The sequence below is a fragment of the Taeniopygia guttata genome, chromosome 1A (assembly GCF_048771995.1).
Source record: "Taeniopygia guttata chromosome 1A, bTaeGut7.mat, whole genome shotgun sequence".
Lineage (NCBI taxonomy): Eukaryota > Metazoa > Chordata > Aves > Passeriformes > Estrildidae > Taeniopygia > Taeniopygia guttata.
In genome coordinates, this window is record NC_133025.1 from 6,942,412 (window position 1) to 6,966,709 (window position 24,298).

Genomic DNA, 24,298 nt, shown 5'->3' on the forward strand with positions numbered 1-24,298 from the left:
GATGACTCGAGCAGGACTGCTGGGCACTGTCCTGACAGTTGCTGACCTTCCTGCAGGCTTCCAGAATTTTCCACCCAGGCCTTGGGTGACATGTGTTTAATCAGATCAACATGACTGAGCTCTAGGTCGCAGGACTGTGGGTGTTCAGTACGTAAGCATGCAGTTGGGTTTAGCAGCCTCAGCTCTTTCTGGTCTCTGCACAAAGGGCTTGGCACCTCTAGAAAATGTCTTGCACAAGATGCCTATCTTGGAAGGAATCATCATGGATGAGTTATCTAATTTTTGATAACTAAAGGAACAGAAGATGCATCCCATCTCATGATTCTAGATACTGAGCAGAAAATGGTTAAGCCTAGGGAAAAGCAGTTCAGAACTGGCTTCTGCAAACCCAGGGGATAAAAAAAAAACATTTCCCTTGCTTTGCTGCAAGATGCAATTTTGTTATAAGCAGGGTGACCTGCTGGAGATTGTCTCAGCAATCCGTTTACATTCCCTGTGGAGAGCACAGTTTTTATCCCTCGTAGACTAAAACAAAGATGGTGCAGGAACACCCAAGTCATTGGTGGTGGCTTCAAGAGAGCTCGGCTTTGGGACAAACTCACATCCACCCTGTGTAGGAACAAGTCAGCATTCTTGTGTCTGCTCCAGCTGGTGGCCTCTATAATGGCAATCCTAACACATTTATTAGTGGGGTGGATTTAACACCATGAAAGACTTTTCCCATGTTCAAAACAGGGGCAGCCAGACTCCTCTGTCATGAACAGACTGGAGCTGAGATTGGGTGTTTCCCACAGGGAGGCAGATTGGATGAATTCACAGGGAAACAAACCAGCACCAAGTACACCTCCTCTTTTAAGAGGCTGTTGTATTTATTGAATAAAAAATAGCTCAGTCATGAGATTTTACTGCTCAGTCTCCTCCTACCATCCCTAAAAGTTCATGTAATGACCAATAGACAGCCAATGTTGATTTAAGGTCCCCCTCATTTTCTAGCAGCACTGGATGAACTGCAGCCCATGGAAAACACCAGAGGGTTGTGATTGCTAATAATTAGTGAGCACAATCCCCAGCCTGGTGCAGCTCCATGTTGGCCCCCAAGGGGCTATGGTGGGGCTCATGGCAGTGGCACGGATCCTACCAGATTGTCCCAGCCCTTCCCAGTTCCACAAAGGCAGGAGAAGTCTGTATCAAATGCTGAAGGCAACTTTACAGTGTGCTATAAAAATACCTAGGGGTGGGAACTTAGTGAGCACTCTTGTGCTTTCTTCGTAGACAGCTTGAATGGAAATGGCTTGAGGCTTCCCCACAGGCTCTTTTTTTTTTTTTTTCCCCCTGTCTATTGGATATGATTTCTGGCAAAAATGAATTGTTAGCATTTGCATTTTCTCTCCCCTCCTCTTGCTGTCTAATGGAAGATGGGGTGGGAGACTCCGCAAGCCATAAGTTCCCGAGCTGGAACCACGTAAGGCTCATTAGGCCTTTCTGCAGCTCTGGGTGAATGGTTATTTTTCCCTCTCTTTTTTTGGAGTGATTTTTGTTAGTTGTTGTTGGTTTGGATGATTTTGTTACTTTTTTTTTTTTTTTTTTTTTTTTTTTTTTCCCTAAAGAGAAGCAGTTCAAATCTCATAAATGCTTAAATATGTAACAATAAAGTTTGATAAGTCTCCAGGGCAGCTCCAGAGACTGTGGACTAGACCAGCAAAGAGTGCTGGGGAAAAGAAGTCATAGTTGCCTCCCACAAAACTGGGAATTAGGCACACTGCAAGCCTAGGTCCTGGAGCCTGCTGAACCCCAGCTGCACTGGGGCATGACAATGTTCTGAGAACAGGGCAGTGGCCAGCAAAGAGCCCCTCGAGCTCAGCTCCATGGGGCACCAGTGCCCACCTCCACCACTGTCCTTAGGAGCAGAGAGTCAGCAGTCCCACTGAAACCCCTCTGCCCAGAACCAGAAGAGAAAGGATCTGGGTTTGTTGTCTTTAGGGGAGTCAGAAACAGCTCCAGCTACAACCTGAGACCTGAACAAAGTCCCATGCTCTCTACTTTAGTTAGTTAGTTAGTTAACTAAAGTGAATTTTGTTGGCTCTTTTCCCCTGCCCACCCAACACTCCCACATGCCTAATCCCCCATTTCCTCAGCCTTCATCATGCTGGAGCTGACTAGATTAATGGGAAATGTTAATATGTCAGGCCTGGAAGGAAAGCAAAGAGCTGGTTGTGTTTGAATTCCACATTAATCTACTTGGTGATGAAGCTATAAATCAAAACCTGGAAATTTTGCCAATTTGAAATGATGTGTTTAACATTTCAGCCCTTTCCTTCCTCCCTCTTGCCCAAAATTGCTTTGCACAGCCTTTTACAGCAGCAGGGCAGGCGTGCAAAATGCTGCTTTTTCTCCTGAATCTTTAATTGTGCTTAAATAGAAGATGTCTTCAAGGCAACCAGGTGAAGAATGATGGTGAAACAAGAATGGAATTTCCAAACTGCTCCTTTCTGAGGAGGAAGGCCTCCTTTCCTCCTAGGGTGCATGGGTTTGTGGGGATGCCTCAGATCCCACCATGAAGTGGAAACTGTCCCTTTTTGGATGCACTACCCAGCAGGGTGCCAGCAAAACCCCAGGTGAATGGGGGAGAAACCCCAAAACCCTCCAGGTCAACTTCCCCATGGCCATGGCAGCTGGGGGCAGAACCATTGGCACCCCATGGCCAGCAGTGTGGATGCAGAGGTGCAGTCTCCTCTGGGAAGATTATAGGATCTGGAGAGTAGAATCACAGAATGGTTTGGGTTGGAAGGAAGCTCAAAGATCCTCTAGTTCCAACCCCCCTGCCATGGGCAGGGGCACCTCCCACTAGCCCAGGGTGCTCTGGCTCCAATCCTGCCTGGGCTTGAACACTTCCAGGGATGGGGCAGCCAGATCTTCTCTGGGCAATCTGTTCCAGTGCCTCACTGCCCTAGTGTGGAATTATTTCCTAATATACAACAATTTCTTCCTCATAGTCAAAATTAAACTTTTTTTTTTTGCTAAAGTATAGAATATTCTGTGAATTTCTATATCTACCAGCACAGCAAAAGCTCTTTCCTCTTTTTCATCTTAGATTAGCACCTAGCCCTAAAATTCCACATCCCACCTCCTTCCTTAATTCCATTGCCTGTAACTGGACATCTGGGGAGCAATGAGGTACTGCAGACAATTCTGCACATAACCTGAAGTAATTTAATCTGATCCTGCCTTGGTTTCTATAGCAGTAAAATTACTTAACTGTCTTTCCAAGCACTTGGTGGATAAGAAGCAGTGTGTAAAAAGTACACACTTTCTACAGAGAGTGAGGAATTAAATGTCTGTGAGTGGTATCCTTGAGAGGTGGCTCTGCATCCCGGGGTTTGCCTCTGACTTGGTAGGAGCAGTTGGTGGGATTTTAAACAGTCGAGACACATAAACACATTTTTACTGTAGATGTAGGTCCTGCACTGCCTAATGTTCTTTGACATTGCACAGGCATAGCTGGGAAACTAAAACATTTGTTGATGGATTTGGAGATTAAATAAATAACGAATTATCTTCAGAATGTTAAAATGCAGAACTGACTGCCTATCCCATAATAATAAGCCAGCCCTCCCCCAGTACTTCTTGAAATGTGAGTATTTCTGCAAAAGCAGGCACTGTGTTAGTTCACAGGGCCATTTGTTTAGTAGGTCAGAGCAGTCAGACATCTGGGCATTGGTAAAAATACATCCAACAGCTCGGTGACATCTTGCACAACTGACTGTCTGAGAGCCCTGACTGGAAGTTTATTATTTGTTCATCTCCTTTCTCAAATGAATTCCCACCATGCAGTCAGACAACCACATAGTAGATCACAAAACACAATTAAAATATAGCAAGCACTCATTACAATTAAAATATAACAACTGGTGAATATTAGCCCCATTGAAAACAGATCAAGGCAAGAGGTTTGTTTCCGACTGGGCAGACAAATGTGTCCCTGGGAATCACAGTAGACTTGGGGGAGGATTTATTTGCCAGGAAAGAAATGCAGTCTGAGACAGACGATGTACCCTTCAGGGTACCCAAAGCCTCTAGCTCTCAGTACAGCTCAGATGGCCTGAGTACCAAAGCATTGCTTACAGGAATGAAAAATGGAGCCACTCAGCATCCCTGAGACAAATACAGTCTGGAGACCAAGAATGAAGGAACAATTTTTTGATTGTTTTCACCTATTTTATAACAACTGCTGCTCAGAGTGCAGCTTGAGCAAGTCCAGACTTCCAATTGCTGTGTCAGGCTGGATTTGAACACTGAAATGTTTCAGATCCCACCCTAACCACTGCAGCCAGCATCACCCCAAAACTGCTATTTCATCTAAAGCATTTGTGCTGATTTTCTGAGAGCAAAGAAAGTGAAGTCTTTCACCATAAATAAGGGAATTGCACTGATTATGTTTATACCTGGAACTTGTTTTGTTTCCAGGAACACATTGCCTCTTGTCTTGGCAGTAAATCTGTACCCTCTGTACAGTGTTGTCTTAGTTTTTATATATTTTGTAGATGGGACAGTAGAAGGCAATTGGCAAGCTTTGGAATATTTGTATGGTGTAGACAACAGACTAGGGCAAGAAAAAATTACCGAAGTCAGAGCCATACCTGAACAATCCTGATCCTGGCTGGTGGAGGAGCTGAGTTCTCCCCAGTGCTGTGTGCCCAGCAGTGTGGGCCCTGCTCAGCCAGAGCCTGGCTGTGTGCTGCACTGCTCTACTGCCCCCAAATCTGCTTCAGCAGAAGGCACCAGAACCAGAGATGCGCTGAGATGTGATTAACTCAAATTAAAACACAAAACATACTTTTCAGAGTATGAAAAATCATGGCCTAATTTTACAAAGTTGACTAATGTTCCTCTTTAGTATTTATTTTTGGGGTTTTTCTGGTCCTGGTACCAGGCAGAAGTTGTACACTGGTCTGCTTTGCTCTCAAGGTGCAGTAGCAACAGGGATTAATATATAGCAACAACAAAAACTAGCACAGTCAAGAGCTTATTTGCTCATCTAAATAATCAGCAGTGGATGAAGTTTCTGTCTCTGGGAAGTGATTAAACTGTCAGGCTTTCTGTCCAAGCAATACTCTACTAAAATAGCCTGCCAGCATTTAAATTGGACGATGCTGGCTACTGGAGGAAATGCTTTTAGGATTAATATACATAAGAGTAGAGTTAGCTATCAGCTCATGCTGGCTGCTAATAACAATGCTGCTGCTGGAACTGCGCAGTGATGAGCTATGAGATGCATTTTCCAACAAACCTCCACCCAGCAGCAATTCTCCTGGTACCTGACCCAGCATTTCAGATCCTCTCCGAAGAACTGCAAGCTCATGGGCATTGACAAATAAAGTGTGGTTTTACTAAACTTTTGCAGATGTTCACAGATTCTGTCTGAGAAACAAACAACTATTCAAGTCCATCCTGATGTGTGACTGTCTTTCAGGCTGCATTAATGCTTGCTTGGGTGGGAAGAGAGGCAACTTTGCTGGTCCCATTTCATTGGTGACTCTGGCAAAGGGGAATAATATACCAGGATCGTGATACAATGCCATGGGGAATGTCTCAAGGCATGTGCATTTTGCAATGGAAAAAGTGCACTTGTGGATGTGCTCAAAGCTCACAGCAACATAAATCTGCTGAAATAACACCAGTCCTGAGAGTCCTCACAGGCAGTGGCATCCCCTGATGCATGGTGCATAGGCTGGAGTAAATTATCAGTAATCAGAATCTGGACACATCTGAAAACCAGCTCCTTAGTTTTTGAGGATGATTTTACATAGGTGGAGGGTAAAAATGAGGTTCAGCATTGAACCCTTTTGCTTCCCCCTCCCCTTTCCCAGGCCCATGTGAGCTACTTGGCTTCAGGTAGAGGTTCCTAAGACAAGCTGCAGAGGGAGGGTGGGGCAGCCCCACACCATAGGCAGCCTCTGCACACACTGACCTCTGGGTTCAGCTCAGCCAAGAGTCAGCAGAGCCCATGGAGGGCAGTGTGGTTCACTTGGAGCCATCCCAGTGGTGCATCTCAGGGGGGTTTCAAAGCCAAGCCCTGGGTATTGGGTTTGTGTTACTGGCTGTGTTGTCTTCTGGAACATACAAATACTTAAAATAGAAATGCTGCCCGTGCTTGCTGAATTCCAAAGACCATAAAATCTATTCCTGAAGTCTACTGAAACTAGAGCATGATTTGAAGCTGGTTCAAAGTTTGCTGAAATTACTAAGAGCCCTGCCCTGGTATCCCTCTAACCAACACACACAGTTTCTACAGGCTTTTAATCTGTTGCCTTCTGTATGACTTGGCTTCACACATGGAGACTTCCAAAGCACAGGAAAAGCAAAATACCAAGTAAATGGGAGTAGCAGAAAACCCATTTTCCAAATGCAAATACCAATCAGTCACTCCAGCGTCCGGCATTAGACAAATCTGTGGAGGTGATAAATATTGTAATGGGCTTGTCCCCACAGCAGAATAAATGTCTAACCTCAGTTGTCTAAGGCTGATTTAAAAAGCAGACAAGCTGGTGGGTTTGCACTGCAGCCTTGACTCACCTATGGACTGGAATGAGTTGCTTTTCAAAGTGACATTCAGGACTTGTTCCTTCTGTGCTGTTCAGTTTGTTTAACCCAGTTTAATCAGTCTCAGATACACACACAGTTTATTAGAGCTGTGTCACTATACCTCAAGCTGTAAGTAGTTAGTGCAAATCTCCAGAGAAGCCAGTTGTCCAAGCCCCAAAGCTCTCTATACCACACAAACCATATATCAAGCAAACCAGAAATTTTAGGCAATCAGATGCCTGGGACTTTGCAAGATGAAGCAGTCAGAAGGCATTGCACAAGTCACTTAGGGGTAATTAGTTATGCTACAGTTGAAAACCCTCTGCAAATGCCCATTTGCCACAGATTAGGTGTCTTTAGGCATCTTTTCCTCTGGGTAAATTATAAATTATTCCTGTGCAGCTGTAGGGACAGCCTTAGGATACAGAAAAACAAATATGTTGAACTTATGAGTATAAAGTTCAAGGAAAGGGGATATAGCAGATGGAACATTAATTTGCTTTCACTTATTTCCCACCCCCCACCCCCCCCCCCCCCGCCCCCATGCTGTGTGGAAAGGAGAGTTTGGACCTGTGCTCCACCATAGGAGACCCCATCACCATCCTCCAAACCAAAATGCTTCTCCTGCCACACCTCCCCTGCCCACAGCATCTCCTCTATCCTGCTGCTTGTGTAGGACCCAAAGAAGTTGGTAGGAACAGAGCAGGACCCTGTGAGACTCCCAGGGGGTCTCTCCCCTGCAGCCTTGAGGTCTGTGGGTCTGGCCTGGTGTTTTGTTACCCTACCTGATAAACGTCTCTGGAAATGCACCATGGCTTCAGCATGAGCTGCAGGAGCCTCAGGTTTCCAAAGCGGCAAGTCCTCAGAGCCCGGGACGTCAGGCTCCACACCAGGCTGTCCCAGCTGTAGAGCAGATCCTCAAAGCCAAAGAGCACAGCAGCCATGCCAGCTCCCTGTGTGAATCACCCCAAATTCCCTGCTCAGAGGCAACCAGCTAATCCCAAGGCGCCTTATGAACTGCAAGGTTAAAGAGTCACTGAAGTTTCCATCAAAGAAAAGGAGCAAAAAGCAAGGGAAAAAAAAAAACAAACCAACAAAAACCAAACCACCAAACCACCAAACCAAAACGGACAACAAAAAGCAGCAGCCAAAATAAACTGTTTGGGGATGTGTTTTTCTCCCTTTGCATACGCCCTTCAGGATGTGGTTTCTCCCTCTGTGTATCTTCTCAGAGCGAGTCCTGCTGCCCCCAAGGATGAGCATGGAAGAGGTAAAAACACCTCTCCTGACTTAGGAAGGCATTTGCACATCCCTTGCAAAGGACTTCTCGGTAACACTGCATCACTTCCTAGCTCTCCGCTGCAGACCCAAGAAGCACACTCGGATCCAAAGTCATCACTTTGCATGCTCAGTCCTGGGACTCCATCCAGAGGGAAGAAAAAACTGCTCACTCTCCGTCTGCCAGCATTCCCAAGACATTCCACTATTGGGCTTAACTCTTTCAAACACTCCCAAAGAACATCTGAGAAGGCAGCTCTGCCACATGCAACATTTCATCCTTTCGTTTCGTGTGTTAACTCACCATTGCACAGTTGCACTCTGCTCTTTTTCCCACCCAGCTGTCTTTTCTGGAGCCTTTTTATGTTTTGAACTCGTAACGGAACTTAATCTTCACATGAGAATTATGCAACTGTCTGCAAAGCACCTTATTTGTCCAAGGGGTGTTATTTTTGAAAGTTGACGGCCTTTTAATATCAGTCTGATTCAGCTGATGTGGAGATATTTTTAACCCTTGGTTAGCTTGCATTCACAAGGGTGGGTCCCATCTGAACAAGCCCAGGAGGAAGTTCCAGAAGAACTGGATGCCAAAATACCCTTTTTGGTCTACAGATACAAAGATTCACTCCTGGCATCCCTTACTAAAATAAGTGCTGAGATCAGTTGCCTGCCTGTTTCCCCACAGGAGCAGCTTGTCTGGGTGGAGACTTCAATACTGTCAACATCTATGATGAGTTGAGCTGAGGGGAGTGGTCCAGTGAGGGCAAAAATATATTATCAAAAGCAGGATTTTGCAGTTCAGTTAAATCACCCACAAAATCATGGAGCTAAGTTGCAAGACACTTTCCAACTAAATTCAATGAGTGCTGCTTCTTCCTATTTAATCACCAGCTGGGGAAACTAAGGTTGGAAATATTTTTATCAAAGGCACAGTGCAAGCCAGCGCCCTTGGAGACAGCTGCCTGTCAGTGATATTTTTCACTCATTTTACTCTCCCTTCAGAGGAATGTGTGCAAAAAAGCCACAGGATTTGGAGGGAGCAGACAGAAGTCAGCTGGAGAATGCCTACATGGAGGCACTTTTTAGAGGGGTAGGCAGCACAGCTTGAGCTGAAATCATGAAGGACCTGCATGCACTGAACTCCTAAAGCTGCTGGTTTAGCAGAGGTGAGAAGGCATCTTTTCCAAAAAAACTCAATGTCTTCCCTGATTCAACTCCCTGGATAGGGAAGAAGCAGGAATATTAATATCTGCTCGATTTTCTGTAGGTCTGTCCCACTGTGACCCCATCCACACCTTGTTCTTTGAGGACTGAAGGACACGATGTGAGCTGTGTGTCACGATAACGGCACAGGGATGCTCGTCAGCTCATTGACAGGGCAGGTGGAGGGCCAGGAAAATACAGCTGCAAAATTCATGTTCTCAGCCTAATTGCTTCTTCAGGACTTCGTTTTTAGAGCAGCTTCATAAAATATGGTAATAAAATTGTAATAATGTTTCCTTTAAACTTGTTAGGAGCTATTCATTCTGCAAAGTGCAGTTTTCCTTCCTTCTCTCCCTGTCCCTGCTTGTTTTCTTGGTGCCCAGTTTTTGCTGTAGTCTCCTTCTGCTCATCCACCCTTGCTTATTTTCCTGTCTTTAAACTTGGTAACACACTGCTTCTGTTAGTAGCAATGTAGACAAGGGACCAGAAATGTCTCCATTATAAAGCCTCATTTGTAAGAAAGGAATTTTATATATATATAAAAAACATGACTAGACAATATTTGCTTCAGGCTACTGCCTGATACGCAAGATCTCTGCCTGGGAGCACAAGAGAGGAAAAGAAAGAAATGTGTTTGATAAAGGAAAACAGAGTGGGAGAAGGAAACCATAGCAAGTGATTGCCCTGGGATGTGACCTAACCCCTTTGGTATTCTGGAAAGAGGAGAGGAGGGGAAATGGAGGATATACCGCAGTTTTAAAATTAGCTGCTCCATATGTGCATCAAGTCTTTCCTTATGGCTGAAAGGAGATTTTCAGGCCCTGTCCCAACTTGGTAATTACTCAACAGATGAGGGCAGCTCTGAAGGAGCCCTTTCTCTTGGCTGATGACATAATCAGACTTTCTGAAAACAGTTCTCCTATGTATTTATTTAACTGATAGTCTGGAGCAGTCTCCTTAGGAGTCACTTGAGTCTAGAGAAGGCCCAGTGAACATTTCAGTGGATAGATTTACCTTCATGATTAGAGCAGATTGTCTGGTTTCCTGTGGAGGTTTTCCTGCTGACCTGACACATAGCATTTTTTGAGAGGTTAAAAGCTGTCTGAGTACAGATTACTCAACCCACCTTGCAGGACACAAGGAAATTACAACCATAGAGGTTTCCCAGGCAAAGATAGCCCATCCCCTCTAGAGTCAAGGGATACTCCACCAAAAAAGCTCTTCTCAAGCAAGACACCACAGAATATGCTCTTTCTTATCCAAAATGGTTAGAAGAGGTTATTGCTATAGGGAACGGCAGAAGAGAGGAGAAAAAATTACTGAGAATTAGCAACTTGGCTCTTCCACTGGAGTACCCTTTGACAAGTTTCTGTAAAATCATCTTATAATTTTATAATTGTAGAAAACATGCTCAGCTTCACCTTCACTAAGGTCAGTTAGGGAAAAAAAAGCCCTTTAAGCTCTACAGAGGTCTATAGACATTTGCACATCTTTTCCTCTCTAATTATGCGCTGATTATTTCCCGCTGTTTCTGAGAAAATGTCAGCCAAAACATTTACTATGAAACCTCCCACGTTTTACTGACAGTCCAAAGGCTGTTACTAGGGTATAAAAATAGCTCCTTACTTCCCCTGACAAAAAGCAAAAAACCAAGCCCCTTGAGCTGCTGTGTTGTTTCATGGGGCTGTCACTGGAACTTGAAGGTTGGGGGGGAGTTCCCATCCCAAACCCTTCAGGCAGCTCCTCCTCTCTGCAGACCCTGCAAATCCCTGCCATGCAGGGTGTGGGTTGGTGCTACCTGCACCAGGAGCTTGAGAGATGGGTCCATGTTCACCTTTCTGTGTTCTGGCCTTGGAAAGAGCAGCTCAGCATCCCTCTCCATCATGCTCTAGGGCAAATCTCTACCCACAGCTTTCTAATGGGTGTGGATGTGTTTGGGTGCACTGAAAGAAGGACCTGCAGGGTGGAGACAGTTTCCTTTGAGTTTGCCATAAACATACCAGAAACATCCTGTTTCTGCTCCACACATGGTCCCTGTGGTCCCTGCAGCTCCAGCCCAATGTGGTCTTTTAGGTTCTATTTCAAATTCAGGGCCCTTTTAAATCTTTAGTTCTCTATAATGTAAAGAGGATTAATGTTGTCAGATCTTTGTGCCCAGAGTCCCCCTTTCATGTCTCAGCTTCATGTTTTCTTATGCTGAAGATGTTATTTTGAGATATTTAACTAGTTGCAGTTTTCTCCTTGTGCCTTAATGGCATATCATTTTTGTGTTTGATACGATGGGAGCAGTTAAGGGATGTCCTGCTGCCAAGTTATCAAACACACGGATAAGGAGTCACCCTTCTCCCTTCACATGTGCCCAGGCATAGCCTGGGGACTTACAGCAGTGACCTCCCTCCTGTAGCTGCACTGTACCACAGAATCCCCTGAGATTTTCACATGCTCATCGTGCACCAAATCCACTTGAGAACCTGAATCTCTGAGTGCCCTGTTTCCCCCCAAGTCAAGGTGCTGTCATCCCTTCTGCTGGCTCACCTGGCTTCTTTATCTTTCCCCTGACATGTGTGACCTTGCTGTCACCCAAGGAGGGATCGTGGTGGATTTCTGTATGTCCAGTTGGGAGCTTCATGGAGTTCAAGGACTGCATTTAGTTCTATTTCTATTATTAGTTGTATTTCTTGTACTTTTGTACTTTGTTTGTATAAGGAAAGCTTTGAGAGAAGGGTTTTGAAAGGATCTAGGAATAGCATTTGATTTGAAGAAGCAAATACTGAGACCTTGACAGCTATTATGTAGCATACATGCTCTAGGCAGAGGAAACTCTCCCAAATTTCAGAGGAGTGAAAATAAAGTGTAGATGTTATCCATACTGGGTCTGCTGAGAGCTTTGATCAGCTAAGAGTTGGCCCTGCATTAATTTTGGATTGCTAAAAAATTGTCTGGCTGGGCCACAATATCTGGACAATGATCATGCCTGAACCTTTAAAGGCTTGTAGAGGAGGCACAAATACCCCTAGCTCATCTCTCTGGAACCTCTAGACAAACAATTGTTTTTGGAAGTATTGGCCCAAAGATCTGCTGCCCCATGCAAATATGATGCCTGTGCCTGCACTGCTTCAGCTCCTCCTAACTCTCACCTTCCATGTGCTGCCAAAATCACAGATATGAACAGCCTCTCCCTGGCTCCCCTGGTCTGACACTAGTGACAGCCCTAAAACTTTCCTGCAGAGAAAATTTAAGAAACTGAAGACTTCCCTGCTGATTGCATTTTAGGATGAACATCGTGAGTCAGAAATCCTGGCCAAATTCCTCAAGATGTTCTCACGAGTCCATATGGCCTAAAATGTTCCATAATGAAATGAACTGCTGCTTCAAAGTAATAACAGAATGAAAATTTACTATTCCAGTCATCCACCTAGATCATAACATTTCTAAAGCTCTTTGAAAATGTAAAGTGCTCTGGTAGTGCTAAGTATTATCATTATGCCAACAGCAGCTCCATCTGAGTAAAGCTGTTCGTGTCCTCACTCTAGAGAGATTTTTATTGACTGACAGAGGAGAGTATGTCATCTCCTCAAATCATACACATTTCATTTCCTAAAGTAAGTTGTGTTGGTGATTTAACAAGGTTTAAAAGTAGGTGAATCCCATAAAGCTGGGCTTGTACTTGTCCCTAATATTCCACCAGCTAAAGTGATTTTCACTTCTGCTATGCAGCAATGTGAAAGAGATTGTGCAGAGATTTGCTATTCAATCCTCTTTCTCCATGGATGCTGTGGTGAATGAGTCTGCAGGAGGGGATGTAGGTCAGGACAATGTATTAAGGAAATAGTGCAGAACAGCCGCAGAAAGTGAATGGTGAGATCTTAAATACGATTATTCACTTTGGAAACCCAAGCTTATGATTAACTCTGATCCTGCTGGGCACTGTGACCAGGCTCTGCAGTCAAAGCAGCACATGCTTGCACATGCCCATCGCCACAATGTTCATCTTCACCCTGCTCTCTGCTATCATATGCAGAAATGCTCAGGAGAATTATCTTTAGCCAGAAGAAAACAAAAATAGAATCACACCCTACTTGTGAGGCATGTATGAACAGGGAACAACCTAGAGCTCATCCAGCAGCTGAGCTGTTTTCCTTCCATGTTATTCACCCATGTCTAAAACAGCCTCTGACAAGGTTCAGGGGTGAAACAATACAAACCTGAGACAAACCTGTGTCTGTGTCCATCAGGTGGGCACTGAATCTCAGACTGAGGATCAAACATGCCTGACTGCCCACAGAAGTCACACACTTGTGCAGTTACACCCTTCTTGTTTCAAGCTTTTACTTATTCCTTTTGTGACTGGAGCAAGTGTTTGCCTTTGGGGGCAGGAATTAGATGATCCCTAAGGTCCTTTCCAACCCAAACTTTTCTATGATTCTTTATGACAGATTCTTTATTCTACATCTGTGTTCACGTAATTTTGAATTATATATTTATCTTGTGCTTCCCACCCTTTATCAGGTGATGATCAGGTTGTCCCAATGGCTTTGGCTGAGGGCTGTGGTTTAGAAGACACATTTTTTTCACATTGTAGGTGTCCCCTAACTGGACTATTTGCCTGTGAGAAAGGACGAATCTGGTGTCTCATAAACAGCCAGTCTGCAGTTCTGCCCTATGGCATGGTAAATAATTTAATGAAGGGCAGCCTTGCTGTCCATGCCAAACAAGCCTACACACAGCAGAAGTGGCCCCTTGCAGCAGAACATTTTCTTGCAACTTACCCTGCAGATATATTTAAGTATCTGCCTGATTCAGACCCAGTGGTAACACTCACTGCTTTCAATGACTGATACAAAGTCTTTTCTGTTCACAGAAAAGTGTGAGAAAGGAGAGCAAAGGGAACATATTTTAGAAAATCAGTGGTCCAGATTTCTCATGTTTGATCTTGCTTATGAGTTGGAAAGCCTGTTCCTGCCTAAAATAAAGAACACATATTTAATTTATTCCAAATATCCTTATAAAAAAATCATTACTAGTAAGTATTGATATTGCTGGTTAGGATGTAATTGTCACTGGACAGAGAGAAAGCTAAGCAGGTCAAATATAACCTTCAGAGTGAAAATGAGGAAAAATCTGGTCCTATTCCAGAAAAGTCATCAGTTTCTTGAGCAACATTAGAAGAGTCACATAGTTTTATGGGTCTCCATTTCCTCAATAGATTAATTCACTGTCATTTGTCAGGTGATATGAAATCTCAGGGGAACTGTTTCACATTAAAAAGTAAATAAGTATTCTAGAAAGCCAACGTGGTCATGTTCCATGGGAGTTATGCAGCAAAAGTCAGAAATACTTAGGATATCTTGGGTTGATAATATTCCCTCTGTGTTGAAAGCTCCTACACTGATTATCAAAATGAGCATAACTGTGGATAAGTAAATGTTCCCTGAGGGTGAAGACTGCTTTAGTATGTGTGTGCTGCCTGTGGGAGCAGTGCTGTACAGATCCAGGTGGTGCTAAATGTGTGCCATGGAGGAAAGGGATGTCCCAGACTGAGCCACACTGGGTGCTAAAACCACAGTGCCCTGGGTGTGCAACTCACTCATGGCATCTACACTGGGGCTGGATCACAGGGGGCTCTTGGGCTGTTTCTATTGCCACAGAACAATTAATCTGCAGATGGGAAATGCAGGAGTCAACAGAGGGGTATTTCTGTACTGGAGCAGATCTTCCTGCTGAGAGCATCTCCCCAGCTGGGACCAGTTAGACCTTCTCAGTAGAGCATAAGAGTTGACCTCTACCCTGTTTGCTCCTGAAACGCAGACCCCTGTGGCTGCTGCTAATGGAAAATCTCCATTTGTTGTAGGACAGTGCTGGATCCATGCCATCTGCAGTGATATTGCAGGCACGGAAGAGGATAACTTGCACTTCTGATGCTGGTAGGTTTAAAACCCTGAGCAAACATCAGCTTCTATTGCCTCATGATGCGCTGGGAGATTTGTACTGTTGAGCTGCCACCAGGGCTGTGGTAAACAGGGACAAGAGGGCTGAAGTGCCTGTGTAGAACAGCCAGTCTCAGAGGCTGGCAGTCCTGGCCTTCTTTTTTCCTGACTGCTTTCTACAGCTACTGCCATACCAGCATTTCCAGATGGGGTACTGAATTTCAGGAGGTATAAATAGTAGCCCACACTCCTACAGAGGTGGAGAGAAGTTAATCAGACTTCCCATGCTCTGTCTTCCAACCTGATGGTCTGCCATGGGGGATCCTAACTCACTGTCTGGCTTGTTTGCTTATACTTCCTGAAAAGAGGATAAAATAGATCAAACGCTGCTGGATCGAAGCAGCAAGTCAGTCACTTCATTGCCTCTATGGACAGAGCAGACTGAAGCTGCTCAGAACTTAAAACAAAGAGGATTTGCGCTTTTGATTTAGAAATTTATGACTCATTCCCATTTTGGCTGTTAGAAGAGGCTGTCATTTCCCCTGCCCCCAAAACATCCATGCCATAAAAAAAAACCCATAAGCTCTTTGCTGTTCTTATCTTGATTCACAAAGAATTCAAATGTTCACTGTTGCTATCTGGAGCTTGACTTCCTGTTATTAAGAAGGACATCCTAGTATTTAACAACATAAGATTTTAATTTTTTTTCCCCTTCTTCCAGCCAGGCAGAAAGTCTAATGTTTCTGGGGTTTGTTTCCTGCTTGCAATTAAGTAGGTCACAGCTGCAAAGCAAGAGAACAAGAAAATATTCAGATCACACAAAGCCAAGAGCTATTAAATCATTTGCAGCTGAAGGATATGGCAGATTTTCCTTTTAAAAAGAAGTCTTGAGTCGAAGGAAAACAAATATAGGAAGATTTAGGAGAATGATGAACTTGGAAGTTCTGCCCAAGCACCACAGTAGCTCAGAAAAAAAGGAGTGATCAAAACCCAGCTAATGTTGTTCACAAGTTGAATAGCTCTATGTGGTTGAAATAAATTCACTACTTCATTGCTTAGAGCTATGTATTCTATCCATGCCGTCCACTTTGAGCCACATACAAGATTGCCCTCATTTCTTCTGGGCAGTTTCCACCAGGCCCTCTGTGTGAGCCTGGAAGGCCACACCATGTCCTCTCATGTAGGTCCCCACACCCTCCCCAGCTCCAGATGCAGCTCAGACCTCCAGCAGGATCTCTACCCAGACACGAAGCTCCCACGGCACCGAAGGTCTTTTGATGTGCACTCATGGTTTGTGTTACGGTGTTGCCCTGATTTGGCTCCCACTCCACCTCTGTGTAGGACAGCAAGCTGCCCTCGGTCCCTGCACCACTGCCTTCACCCATGGGTTGAACACATGGTTGAACAACAACCTCTGACAGCTGTGGTTCAGCCTTATCATGGACAGGAATCAACTGGCAAAGCCGTGTCACAACCCTGCAAAGCCAGGGAAAACTTCCTTCATAGGCCGAGGTGTTGGTCTGTAAGAATCAGGCGCTTAAAAGTTGGTCCTGATTTGCCTCATTTCATTTATTTCTGGACTCAGGAGAAGCATAAATGGCTGCACATTTCTGTTGTGGTGCTTTTGTCTAGACGTCATTACAAACATTCCTCCAAGCCATTGCTCCGCCAAGATGAGGGGACAGAGAGCAAGAACTTTCCCCAGGTACAGTACCTGGGACTACTCTGCTCCATCATGAAAAGGAGATGAAAAAGGGTACTCAGCTATGAGAACTGCCCCATTAAAGTGTCTACCTTGGTCTAAAAGCAATGGAGATGTGTCCCAAATGCATCATTGCTCTAACAATGAGGTTCTTATTCTGTGCACTAAGAAAAATGGTCTTTGGGAAGATTTATGTCTGAAACCCACCAAAATCAACACTGAACACGGCAGTGGTCCAGTCAGACAAGAATCACTGCCTCTGTGAATCTGTTTGATTCCAAAATAGTGTGTTTGGTTTTGTCGGAGAGTGATTAAGATATGGGCAGGATAGCAAGAATTAAAGCTTATTTCTTCTTCTATGAAAATGTGATCGAGAGAGACATAAATCTCTGCCATTATAAATTGGTGATGACCTAATGTTTATTCAAGCTCTGATTGGGAAACTTGTCATGGGAAAGAAAAGCCCACGTAGATGGTATTCTGGGCTCTGTCCCTGTGTGACCAGACATGGTCAGTTCGTTCCAGGATAAGAGAATGTGGACCTTTTCATGCTGGTATTTCTTGGCTTTGCAAGCTACGAACTGGGAGGGAGAGTTGGTCATTGCCTCCTCAGAGGGCAATGATTATGAAACAGAAAAAACAGAAGGTTTCTCAGAGGCTGGTGCCCAGGGAATTTGAGGTCAGGCCTGCAGTCTCTCCTTGCAAAGTCCTGACCTCACAGGAGAGGGGCTGAGTGCAAGACTGAGGTGGTAGATATCCTTGGCTGCACAAGATGCCTGATTCATCTTCACATGATTCAGGATGTCTGGATTTGTGAGTTTCCATCTGCAATTTCTCTAAAAGGCTGTGATTTCAGAAATGTGTTGCTCCCTTCCCTTTAAAATGGAGTTCTTTCACTCTGAGCCCCTAACATAGAAGACTCCTGGGGAAAAAGGTGCTGGTTTCAGAGAAAACACTAGTGCTGAGTGCTACAAGGGATGTTCAGAGACCCCATGGTATCTCTTGGCCTTTGCAGGAAAACATTTGTGCTGCCTACACTCTGGATCTGCTCTGGATATTTCAGCAATTTCCCTTCCAGGGTGGATAACAGCATCCATGGATTCATATGAAAAAAAGGTCAGTAATGAAAAATTTTCCAAATACTTCAGTGACCCAGAGCCTGGCCAGCACCACAAAGTCTGCTGTGACTGATTGTCAGGAAAGGGGCTAGGTCATCCACTGGCATCAGCCTGATTATCTTTCCCCTGACACCATTCTCCAGAAGTCAGAGGTTGGCTCCAAGGACACTTTAACCACTCCGGTGACTGATTGGATACATTGGAATGCACTAACATAACTGTGCTTTTAAAAATCACCATCCTCTGTTTTTATGACTCTTCCTGGCCAGGTTCCCACTTGCTTTAACTGAAACAAACCCTTTTTCTCCTGTAGGAAACTGTCACTATTGGTGCATTTGAAAGTTTACAGGATGATACACAATGCCTGCATTACAACAAAGTCCAGCATGGAAAAAGGAAGCTTTCCAACATTTCGGAGTGGAAATTATGAAAATTAGAAAGCCTCCTCCCAGTCTCTGGTGTGGTTTGCAGGCATGAGTTGGGTGGAGAGATGCTGGAGAGGGAGGAAGGGGATGTGGATCTGCACTTCCAGCTAATGGGAGCCCTGAGGTTTGATCCTGCATCAAGCACTCCCAGATTTGAGGGTGTTGGCAGTTCACCTTGGCTTTTACCCTGAAAGCATCTTGGCTGCCAAGTGGGAGCAACAGCACTGCCTGGGTCTGCAGAGGATCAGTGTCTGAAGGGCCTTGTAATATGTAAAGTCCAATGTATTATAAGGAGTAATTTTAAATTGTGGTGTAGGATTGCCAAAGTCCCCTCTTACAATAGCCTGTTTATCATATTGGCCTTGACAGATTTTCTTGGATTGTGTTTTCAAATATTGGGAACTCAAGGCTCTGCCCTCAGGCAACAGTAACAGCTTTGAAGTCAGCTCTGAGGAAAAGAGAACCCGTGAAATATTGGCAATTCACTTTTCTTGGGTTTTTTTTTTTGGTTTTTTTTTTTTTGTGAAAATCTGGACCTTTAATGAGGGTAAACTTTCTGTAGGGTTTTAGCCTTGATCATCCTCCTTCCCCTGTCTGCAGGTGTATTAAGAGAAGACTGAAAGACAGAAAGTTATTTGATGCCAACCCCATTCAGCTTCCTAAGATACTCCAAAGCATCATGGATAATATTACAAGCCATGCAGGACAAATCTTGTAGTAAAGAGGCGTCCTGTTCCTATGGAATCTATAGCAAATGGATTAATAAAAGCAAGATGCTGGAGAGCTTTTTTGAATTACTGTGGAGGACAAAAAGCACATTGACATTCTTCCCTCTGATTAGGGGCAATTTCTCATGGATCACATCGATCAGGAGAGCTCACTGAGCATCCCACAGTGCTCTTACCCAGGCAAACCTCAGTATCTTTTGCAGATACATTAAATACAGGCATTTATGCAGAGAAACTGACATGAGACACATATATCTTTGAATGCCAGATTAAATCTATCCTGCAAAGAATGAGGGGCATTTGGAGAGGGTGCAAGTACAGGATCCAGTTCCTTTTGTATCTTGCCAGCAGCCCTGTTCTCAGGTGAGGTATCTGGCTCTTTATCAAGGCACTGGTGCAATCTCAGTGATCTACTCCTGGTGCCCACAGCCTGAAAACACATAAATATGGAACACTATTCCAGATATGGCCATGGATCTGTCCTTCAGAGCAACTTCAGACATTCCTCAGGGTGTCTGAAGACAGATGTCTCCAAAAGAAACAGTGAGCACCAAGACACCCCCTCCACCCCTCACTTCCTTCGCCCCCAAAAGACTCAAACAGAATCTCTTAAAATTGAACAGCTGTTTTTGTAGACACAGCCTCAAGGACACAGAGGGCTGGGTGGAGCACAGGGCTCTGCTGCTTGGCACTTGCCCTGTGTGTGCTGGAGTCGTGCAGCCAGAGTCATGGAATTATTAAGATTGCAAAAGACCTCTAAGATCATCGAGCCTAACTTTTAACCCAAAACCACTGTGTTCACCACAAAACCATGTCCCCAAGTGCCATGTCCACAAGTCTTTGGAACACTTCCAGGGATTGTGATTCCACCATTTCCCTGAGCCTGTTCCAGGGCCTGACCAACCTTTCAGTGAAGAAATTTTTCCTAGTATCCAGCCTAAACCTACCCCGGTTCAACAATGCTGTTGACAAGAGCATGTATTGCTGCTCTTATGACACAAATTTTAGCTTTGGTGGGACTCAGGTGATCTTCTAGTGGTCCATAGCAATGAGGAAGCAGAATTATACAATATAGATTCATATTTTCTCTAGAGCATATTTTTGCATATTTTCTCACATGCAAAACCCGTATGTTTTGCAGTGCACATGCCCCCCTAGAATTCTCCTCCAAGGACAAGCAAGACTCCCACAGCTATGGTAGTGCAGGGCTTTCCAGGCCAAACCCTGGGCTGTAGCTGAAGATTCACAGGGCCATCTGAGCTGGGCTAGTCCACATGTCTCATCAGGAGCTGTTCCCCAGGACTAAACACTCAGAGCAGGCACTGTGTTTATGTCCTGTACCTGGAAAGGCCAGCTCATCCCATGCAAAATTTTCTCTGAAGATACTGGGCTGTGTTGTCACCAGAAGACACACATTACACTCTTTTATTTGACTACTTAAGAATCCTAAAACAGTAATAAAAATTATTCCAGTTTCATGATGAACTTACAGATGTAAGCTGAATGAAGGTATAGTTGGAAGGAAGCTGACATGAGGAACACACATTAGTAAAAACAGCAATCCCTACCTTTAATCTCTCCTAGCTGAGTTTCTCCAAAACTCATCTCATCCTCCCTGTTGGGAACTCATCTGTTGGGAGCTGGAAGGGTGGAAACTCCCTGTGGCAGGAACTTTTGAATTAAGGCTGATTTAATTTGCACTTACAGAGATTTCTGTACTGAACTAAAATAGTAAAACTCTAAGATGGTACTTGTTCTGCACAAAGATCCCCAAAGGGTAGATGCTCAGTGCAGCAACATTAATTGCAGGTTATCAGTCTTTAGAGACAGCCTAATCTGTGTTGATGCAAAACTTGGAGAGAAAATAGATATCCATGGTCCCACCTCGTCAAGATTGGTGGTTTTTATAGTGAGAGTACTGGAAATTAAAATGATTTTCAACCTCAGTTAAGAAACTTGCTCACTCATTTCAAAGCATGCACAACCCTAATTGCACCTTCTAAATATATTCAAGAAATACAGCTGGAATGTAGAGTGTGTGCGGGTGACTAAGTGGCGTCATTTGCAGTCCATTATCTTGCCAGAAGCTTTTCATGTGGTATCTCTGGGAAGTGGAGACAAATTGCACTTCATGTCTGTGCAATTTGGAGAGTGTGAAACTTTGGTCCCCCCAAAAAAAAAAAAAAAAAAAAATTTAAAGTGTAGGAATCTTTCATACCCATTTTCTTATGGAATGAAAGATCACTTTTTCTTTGAAGCCACTAGAAATTATTGAGACAATGAGGATAATATAAACTTTTCCAGGAAATAAGCTTAGCTCAGACAGAAAGTGTGGCCACGAGTTTGGAAACGTGTTGGAAATCTCAATCCAACTTTCTGAACTTGAGTCAGCAAAATAGGAACTGCTTGACTACCTACACAACACATTCCCTCTTGGTCAGAACAGCCTTTTCCATGATTTCCACCAGGCTGGCTGGGGGGCCCTAGTGCTTGTGAGCTTCACTGAAGTCATTGCTGGTGTTTAAGAGGCTTGTGTTGGTGTATGGCCTGCACCAAAGAAGTCTTTAGAGTGAAAATAGAAAAGATCTATGAAGAGTAAATGTGCTGCTCATCAGTTGTTTTGTTTTTTCTTTTCCCAAACACTGTACATTATCTTGACTTAAACGGATGAAAAGACTGAAGAAGTTAAGAAGTGGGAAAAGGCATGTGTTGTACTTTCTACTTGATGCCTGAAAATGCTGTTAGTTCTGGAAATTGTTGAAGCAACATTCAAGCAATCCCTTGTACAGATCAGGAATTGTTAAAGTCTGAAGACTTTCTATGTCTGGACTTTAAAATCCAGCTGAAGGAATGTCAAAGCCCTTCCAGGGATAAGTCCTGGCTAGAAGATGAGTTAGGACTTCAGGCTGGGACAGGTTGGAAGGTATTTCAACCCCCCAAACTGCCATTTTACATTATCTATCACTGGCTCACTTTGCAAAAAGCTGAGTCTCGGAACTGAAAAGCCCTTCCAGGAACCTTCAGTTTAGTGTGGTAAGTTCTTGCCTCCTGGGCTCCAGATTGACCTGCTACTAAACCATCACAGCTCTTTTGTGTGAGCTGGGGGCTGCTGCTGGGAGTGTGATCATGGTATCAGCTACCTGAAAAAGCCATTTGAGCTGGCTAGTTAGCCAAAAGGATCCATGAAACACAGGAGTGTTTTCACCCCCTCTGAAGTTTTATAACTGGATTCACATATTCCCCTTTCCCTTCACTTGAATCCAAAACATTTGGCTCATTTCTGGCTCCCAACCTCTATCCCCAGCCTGCCCTTGCTCTGTCCCCTGGTCTTTCTGTTCCAGTGCTTGGCCAATGTGAAGGCAACAAATACCAATTTGTAATGAAAAAAGCTTTTTATTTTCTCATCAAAATAAGAATCTGAAGCACTGGAAATTTCAAAGCAGAACCTCTGCTCGTGAGGTCTCCAGGCCTTGAGAGCATTCAATAATTCAATTAAGCTCCAACCATTTGAAAGCTAATTTGAGCAGTATCTTGGTTCCAAATTCTTCAGAGTTCACCAGTCACTATCCATTAGCCTCTGCCATGCTCTTACCTCTTGCACTGTTAACCTGCATGAATTTTGGGGGGATGAAGTCTGGCACAGCTCCTGATCCGTTTCACAGAGAAGTCTGTTTTGATTTGTTACACCTTTTAGAAGTGTCACAAAATATTATAGCTTCCAGACACCTGAGAGGTGCACTAAGCATTTAACTGTCTAGGTAGAGTTCAAATTAAACCAATTCCTCCAAAATACTTGTGAACAGGTCAGAAGAGATAAAGCTCAGATGAAGCAGATAAAATTGATGTTTCGGCAGTCACAAGTGATTATATCAGAACATTACATAGGTGACAGCTTTGCTGCTTAAGATTAACCTTTTATTAAATTTTTTTATACAATTGTTTGTCTTCAGGGACGATGAATAATTTTTTGTCACCTTGAGACTAAGGCAAGACAACAGGAGTTCCTGGCTTCAAGGTATTTTTTCTTTCTTTGGCAACTTCTGCACTCAAATATCTACTGTTTGTTTGTTATCTATGATATCTGAGTAGCTCTGCTGTCACCTCAGCAGTTTATCAGATCAGTTGTGATGCTGTCAAGGTAAGACACCCATCCAAAAATTGTCAGTGAAGGTGCTTAAGCAAAGGTCTGCAGGACCTGCATGCCAGTGTAAAAGATTTAAAGTAAATAGCGTGAACTGGAAAGATTAACTTCCCTCAGAGCACTCGCTCAGCCGTGGTGTCAGAGTGAGTGCTCACAGCATCACTCACAGAGTTTGCACCAGGGGTTGCACAGGCCAGGATCACTTCCCCGTGAATGCTGCGAGGTCTGCCTGTTCCCCCCGTTGGACCCTGCACTCCAGCCCTCACTGTGAGAGGTTTCTCACCACTCTGCTCTTGAATCCGTGCTGGAAAAATGGTTAGTGGCAAGCTGAATGCTGAATTATGCTTTGTCTACCAGAAAATTAGTAGCTCAGAATAATAAAAGCAATAAAAAATAAAAAAAAATTAAAAAATTTGTACAGCAGCAAGACATATTGGAACTCTTTTGCTGGGTTTGCTTGGAGGCAATCTCCTCTTTTGCCAAAAGCAAAGGTCACCATAAGCTGCAGAGTAGCGTGGGAAAACCTGCCTCGGAGTTGGCCTGCAGAGCAGAAAGACTGACTTTTTTTTCAGCCCTGGGTTCTCTCTTCTCAAGAGAAATTTATTTATAGGAGGAATGACGTTTCCTGCCGCATTCTTAACGTGCTTGCAGCTTGGGATAAGAACATGGGAGCTTTGTCTTCTGCCATCTGTTTTCTATGGCAATAAATATCCATTTACGGATTTATCTTTGCCTGGTGTGTTTTAAAGTCGTGATATGAGTGAGTGTTCATGGATATCCATTCAGAGAGGAAGTGTCATAGGTAAATAGCAGTCCCAGCTCTGTGCTGGTATAGATTTACATCTGTGTAATGGACAGTGGATCTGTGGCTCGGGGCTTTGGCCACATTTTTAATCTTAACTTATCTTCTTTGGAAGCACAAGAAATAAAAAAGCAATCTGGACTAAATTCCTGCTGAGCTGTAAGCATCCCCTGACACAACTGGGCACGAGGCCTTTAATTTGCTATAGCTGAGAACCAGGACCTAAAGCTGGGGCACAAACTGCAAAACCCAATTTTAAATGGCTTTTCCAGCCAGACCTCTCCCAGCTTGATTAGTTTCTTAGAGCACTTCATTTTGCCTGGAGATGGCCTTCCTTTTTACACAGCCTCTGTAGTGGCAGGCTTTGAGCCTCAAAGGCAGAAGAAAGGGCA

General features: G+C 44.1%; 1 protein-coding gene across 15 annotated transcripts in view; it reads right to left on the bottom strand.

Annotated features, from left to right (window-relative positions):
- The window catches only part of FRMD4A (FERM domain containing 4A), a 357,158-nt gene that overhangs the window by 168,717 nt on the left and 164,143 nt on the right, over positions 1-24,298 (bottom strand). For 2 of the 15 annotated variants that reach the window (XM_072918933.1, XM_072918935.1), the window contains exon 1: positions 7,368-14,568. The exons of the other annotated variants lie outside the window; for them this stretch is intronic. In XM_072918933.1, the coding sequence (XP_072775034.1) occupies positions 7,368-7,526 (159 nt within the window). In that variant the 5' untranslated portion in view covers positions 7,527-14,568. Of the gene's footprint in view, positions 1-7,367; positions 14,569-24,298 lie in introns of those variants that run through there. 15 annotated transcript variants of the gene reach the window in all.